General features: G+C 42.8%; 1 protein-coding gene across 1 annotated transcript; it reads right to left on the bottom strand.

Annotated features, from left to right (window-relative positions):
- Positions 1–2,059: 2,059 nt before the first annotated feature.
- Positions 2,060–3,041, bottom strand: LOC108048430 (fork head domain transcription factor slp1). The gene has a single exon (XM_017129050.2). The coding sequence runs from the start codon at positions 2,958–2,960 to the stop codon at positions 2,208–2,210; it is 753 nt and encodes a 250-aa protein (XP_016984539.2). The 5' UTR covers positions 2,961–3,041; the 3' UTR covers positions 2,060–2,207.
- Between the last annotated feature and the right edge of the window lie 3,252 nt (positions 3,042–6,293).

Here is a 6,293-nt window from a genome sequence, read left to right as displayed (position 1 = left end):
CTGTCCCGCGATCCATAATTTGGGAACATTCGGAATTTATAGGGAGTTCCTGAAAAATAAATTTCATTTCGCGTTGTACATAAAAGTCGACTAAGGAACAAAAATAATTCAACTGCATTCCACAAAAACCTCATTGACTATTTCAACTTGACTGGAATATTTTTCTTATAGCGGAGCAAACTTGTTTATCTGAACTATTTTTATTTCATAATTTGTCTGTGTTGCATATTTAACGTATTCATGAAATTCCCCGAGCAAACGCAGTACATGAAACACCCTGGCTCTGTGACAATGCATGTTGCAAACTGTTACGGTGGTGGCATTAGTGACTTAGTTGGGGCACGTTGGCCCTCCTGCATAAGCTCTCAAAATTCAGAGTGGATTCTTTGGAAGCCACTCTCCATGTCCAAAAGAGAGCATAACAAATGTGTCGTTCCTGGAAAAATAATAAAAGTTTGTCCAGTAATACCCTAAAACGCTTTGGAAGGATATAATAAGAAATTTTACAAATTATTACCAATCATGCAAACAATTATATATTTCTCACAACAACAAAACAGAACTTACCAATTTTGCTATTATAATTTGAACTTTCGATATCACCACGCAATTTATTTTTTCTTTTGTATGTTCAGGAAAGATGGCTAAGAGGTGTCCAAAACGTATTCGATTGGTTCAGCGCCAGAATTTGCCAACACCCAAAATAAATTCCGACCACAAACAACCGAAAGAAACTTTTGATTTGACCACCCAGAAAAGTGACACAATAGATCTGTGAAATATCATTGCCTGGCCGAGTGAACATCAGTATTTCTAGAGGGGGACGCAGGGGAGCAACTGCTCCATAAGTTGTCCTTATACGAGGAAGCGAGTCGGTAAGCGGATCATTCACTTCTGCCAGGCTGAACAAACAGAATGGATTCGGAAAATGTGCGAGAATGGTGTAATATTCTGAGAGAATCTTGTTGTCATTGCATTTGGACTTATTGTTTGCGAGGTGAGAAGTTTCAAAGTCATTTGGCACACAATTGGGGACTCGCAACACACAGCCGGATAACACAGACAGGGAAGCAAATGAATTTGATGTAAAATCTTTCGCATGGCCAAGGAGAGGGATGTTGGTGCAACTACTGGAGGGGCAGTCCACAACCACCCACCGCTCCACTCACTCACTTAACAGGTGTGACAACGGCAACAACACGGCAGCGCCTGCCACTCCAACAACTATGGCCAAGTAAATAACTGTGACGACGGCAAGGACGAAACGCAGGGACACGTTTTAGGAGATAAATGCCAGGCACTTAAGTCATTTACAGCCGGCATTTAGATGTGGCAGCAGACCGACGGAGACGGAAACAAGATGAAAACTTTCAAGGATAGCGGCTGGCTGACACCCTCGAGATGGGGCACTTGAGCCCAGGACATCTCCACTCCTGGCAGTGCACTTTTTGATTTCTCTTATCAAGTTCTCAACTATTTTGAACAGAGCTTTCAACTGATATTTATAAAACCAACAGCTCTGCAATCAACGATGCTATGTCAATTGGCATAATTAATATATTAGTTCCAATGGCAGCTTTAAATATAAATTCGAAGACTACAGATAACTGAAAGACTAGTTTTCAAAGAACAGACACTCATGTTTATATCAACCTAATCCAAAAAAATATATACCTCAAAGAGTCGAGAATGTATCTTCGTAGCTTTGCAATTTTTTGACCTACATTATAATACCTTCTCCAAGGGTACAAAAAATGTGTGCCTATAGCAGATCTTTTAAAATATATATCCAAGAATGCCCTTTGAACCAAAATTGCGGTGGTGAATTGAATGTAAGTTGTAACAGAACTTATTATGGTAATTCCTTTAATTTGAGCCAACTTATTAAAATGTCAACAATACTACAGTTCTATTGCTAAGCTGCGAAACTTGACGGTAATGTAAATACACTATACTTAAATTTGGATTTCTGTTATTGTTTTATTAATGAGGATTAAATTAGGTATGAATTAAATTAGCTATGACATTATTTTGATTATCCTAAAGCTCCATTCTAGTCTGTATCAATAAGACCCACCTCCAAGTAACAATATTTGCCGCGTTCTACGCCAAGAAGGAATCTTCACAGTTGGTGTTCATCGGGGGAATTTCGAGGCAAAGCCAAGTTGAAATCGATTGCGAGTGCATTCCTTTGTCTGCTGCTGATGTTACTCTTGGTGGAAGTGATGAGTGTGATGCCGCAGTGGCTCAGGTTGCCCCCGGAGATGGAGATGCTTCTGTTGGTAGTAGAGTGGGGCATGGTGCTGCTGGGGATGCTGCATCATCTGGTGGCCACGTAGCAGAGCGGCGTGGTAGTGCTGCATCATCACTGCGTGGTGGTGATGCTCAACCATGGATAAGTAGGCGTTGTGGGTCTTGATATGTTGGGCGTGGGCGTGGTCGTAGTGCGGCGTCCGCTGGTAAGGATGATGTCCCGATCCCTTGGCCCTTCCGGCCTGGTTTTGGGGCCAGTTGCTGCGGCGCAGGCGTCCCGTCGTCTCCCCGATGGAGAGGTCCTCGGCGTAGGGGTCCAGTGCCCAGTAGTGACCCCGGCCGGGGTCATCGAGGGCGCGGGGCACTCGGACGAAGAACGGGTTGAGGCTCAGGTTGTGCCGGATCGAGTTCTGCCAGACGCTCTTGCGGCTCCGGTAGTAGGGGAAGTTGTCCGCAATCCACTTGCAGATCCCACTCAGGGTCAGCCGCTTCTCGGAGCTGCTCCAGATGGCCATTACGATGAGTGCGCTGTAGGTGAAGGCCGGCTTGGCGTTGCTCTTCCCGGATGGCGAGCTGCTGTTGGGACTGGAGCCGGCTGAGCCCAATACCCTGCCCTCGTCCTCAGGAATCGGGGACTCCACTTTCTTGTCCCCAGACAGCAGCGAGCGAATGGAGAAACTGGACTGAAAGACCGGTGTCGCGTCCATGTTACTGATTGGTGTGTGACTAGATGAGCTCGTCGACCGAGTGTGGCTTGTTCGCCGGCATCCGATCTATTTATACGTGCCACGGAGGCCAACCGAAGGGACTACCTGTGTGTCCTGTGCCACGGATTAGCGATCCCCCTTTTAATCGCCGTGCAACGAGCTTAATAGAAACCAGATTCATGAAAGCCTTCGGATTCATTCATTGATCCACATCCAACGGCGGCAGTCGCAACGTTTTTGGATTAGCGCAGGCCCAGTGGTTTCTAAATTGGATTAATGTTACCTGCCCCTGGAGCCCTCGTCCTCCCCTTCAGCGCCTCCTGGGTGGCTGTTCCCTTCGAGAACCCTGTGCAGTCCCAAATCAGCGGTAAGCTAGTGCCCTTAGAAAGTTCTATAATTTTGCACACTGCAAAATTTATATTTCTTAACACCCTGACATTAAAACCCGAGATTGCTTACTCTTGGCAATTTTGTACCATTTTGTGTGGAGATAATGATTGTTTCACCAAATAACAATGCACTTCAGTATTTGAATCCTTCTGTTTTCATATATTTATAAATATATTTTATATCTTATAAGTGGTTCACATAGTAGAGGGTACAATACTTATCTATTCTTGATTAGCCTCACCAAAGAGCAGATATAGACATATATACGTGGGTTTCTATGCAATTTACTCACTCAATGAAAAGCTAGTGACACTCGAATGAAACTTTTGGAAGCGCCCTGTCTTTATGTGTTCATGCTTAAAAATTTTTTAAGTTGGACAACTAAATGCGATATCGGATCAAAGTGGGCCCATAGCTTTAATTTTCTATATTGTATCGAACGATTATTTCACTATTCGACTTGCCGAAACAAACATATCATATCATTTAATGAAATGTAGACTTTGGAAATGTGCCACAAACAGGCTGATCAGAAAAGTTGTTTAAAAGGTATGTTATGTTTGGACAAATTGTGAAGGATATTACAACGTTTACAAAACATTTCATATCATGTCATTACCCAAAGAATTAGCAATACAATCCAGATAGGTCAAGCTTCATCCAATTCGAAGGTAACTTTAACAGCCAAAGTATCTTATGGATTCCACTGGTGATCAGAGTGAAACCCAATGGCTTCAGGTGCACGAGGCGGAGAAAGTGGAGGGAGAAGCCGGGCAAGGCGTTGTCACACTTGTTCTCGTAAACGTCAAACTGCCTAAATGGCAATGTACAATGTGTGATAAATGTGTCGGCCACTGGCACACACAGTTTCCCAGCTCCTTTTCTGGCGATTCCGGGTCTGCTGCTGATGTTGCCACTGCTGCTGCACTCCTAGATGTAAATGGCCCTCGAGAATTCCTTGGGGTCCTTTGCCCCAACTGGCAAGTGAGTGTCTGAGTGTGCCTATGTGTGTTCGGGTGTGTTCGGAGTGCTTGAGTGTGTTTGGGTGTGCCTGCATGCAGTGGCGTAATCAGAATTTTGAAGGAAAGGAGTCACCAAAAACACATTATATATGACTTGTGTTAATTTACACTTCCGAAAAAACAAAAATTGTGCTTTAGTTATTAAATAATTCATATTATTGCTAAAAAACATGTTATGTTATATTTCAATAACCGTGATTGGGTATGAATTTGAAGAACCAAAATTGCTTATAAAATTGGGCGGCAGAGGTATTGGTATTGCCCTTTCTGGTGACATTTGTCATGAGTGACTTCTGAAACTGCTGGGATGGCATTAACATGGAGAAACACTTAAGCAACTTTGACGGATGGCCATGACCACCTCACCCCCCTTCCCCACTTAATACATGCAGTTGCTGCAAGCCACTCATACACACATTTTTATGATTTATGTGCATAATATGACTGTTTTCCTTCGGCTTGCGAACAATTTATTACCTTCCTGAATACCCCGCCAGCAATGCCAGCACCGGGAAATAATCAAATTGCTCGTTAAATCGGTATTAGTCCATAACAGAACAAATCGGTCACATCCCCGTGGAATTTTTCGAAATCAAAATTATTATTTTGTGAACGTTTTGTTACGACGCAGGTCGAGTGCTGGGCCCACCGAAGTGTTGACCATCAGTCAGCAAAATTGAACGGAGAAGCAAAAATTTAAAAATGCTGTAGTCTCAACTCGTGATTTATGACGTGCACAGGTGGCAATATAAAAAATTAAAAACATTATAAAAAATGTTAAATTCTTTTTAACCAAACTATGATTGATACTGGAATTTAACAAACAAATAATATAGATTTCATGTCAAATAGAAACAAAAATGTATAATTAAATGAAATAAAAATAGTGTGTTCAAATTTGTTATTATTTTATAAATACTTAGCCTTTTTCTAAAAATGAAAGACGAAAATTAAAAGACATAGTTTTGTTCATGCTTCCATAACAAAAGTTTTTCAAGCTCAAAAAATAAAGCTTGAACCGAAAACCTATAGTAGAAACAAAATGTTACTTCAGAAGATTTTAAAAGGTATAGTGTCGAAGTGTTGAAGACTTCTATAAACATCCAATACCATCAAATCCCATAATTCTTTATCTTAAAGCTTCATATATCTCGCTTATGCCTCCGTTGATTAGGCAATTTAAGTTGGTCAAGTCCATATTCTTTATAGAGTAGAATAGAAAACGCTCTTTCTCCCCGTCACATACTTTTGGGCAAACTGAGTATACCCTTATCTCGACAAGTACAGGGTATAATTATCATCTTTGTCGAATTTTCTTAAGAATTTAATTAAATTTTACGTGATTGATTGCACTTGGCTAGATGTTCTGGATGAGGCATTTCTCAGGACCCCAGAGGGGCCCTAGGTGTTGGTGTCCAAAATGATTTTTTAATTTTTTGCGACAGCCAGCATGCGCAGCAGCGGGAAAACGGAAAAAGGAATATAAGTCCAAGTCCAAGTCGAAGTGGAAGTCGAAGTCGAAGTCGGAGCGGGGAAGGCATAATTAAAAATGAAAGCTGCTTAATAAGTTCGCCGCGCGTTCGCCTTTGATGAGACCATCAAACACGGACCGGCGGCAGCAAAGTTAAATAGCAGCGAAACGTGGGGCTGGTGGCTTGGCATAGGCGAACAAATTAAGAGACACTTTTATTTTTATGCGTCCCCGTACCCCGCACCACCGTGCCCCCGTGCCACCGTGCGACATGCGTGCCAACTGGGGGCCTGCTCCCTGCCCCCCCGCCATCCACCATCCGCCCAACTTGGCCTAAATAAATGCTGGGGCTTTAGTGTTAATGAGGCAATGCGTCACTGGGAGCCGTCCTCCTGCCCCGCAGCTTGTCAGGTTCATCAGCAATGGCATTGACTTCATCAGCTGCCGCAT

The sequence above is a fragment of the Drosophila rhopaloa genome, unplaced genomic scaffold, assembly GCF_018152115.1.
Source record: "Drosophila rhopaloa isolate 14029-0021.01 unplaced genomic scaffold, ASM1815211v1 contig_3, whole genome shotgun sequence".
Lineage (NCBI taxonomy): Eukaryota > Metazoa > Arthropoda > Insecta > Diptera > Drosophilidae > Drosophila > Drosophila rhopaloa.
The sequence above is the reverse complement of the archived record's forward strand: the minus strand, read 5'-3'. Positions and strand labels throughout refer to the sequence as shown.

Coding starts and splice junctions, on each gene's coding strand:
- LOC108048430 (XM_017129050.2), bottom strand. CDS start 2,960: ATGGACGCGACACCGGTCTTTCAGTCCAGTTTCTCCATTCGCTCGCTG.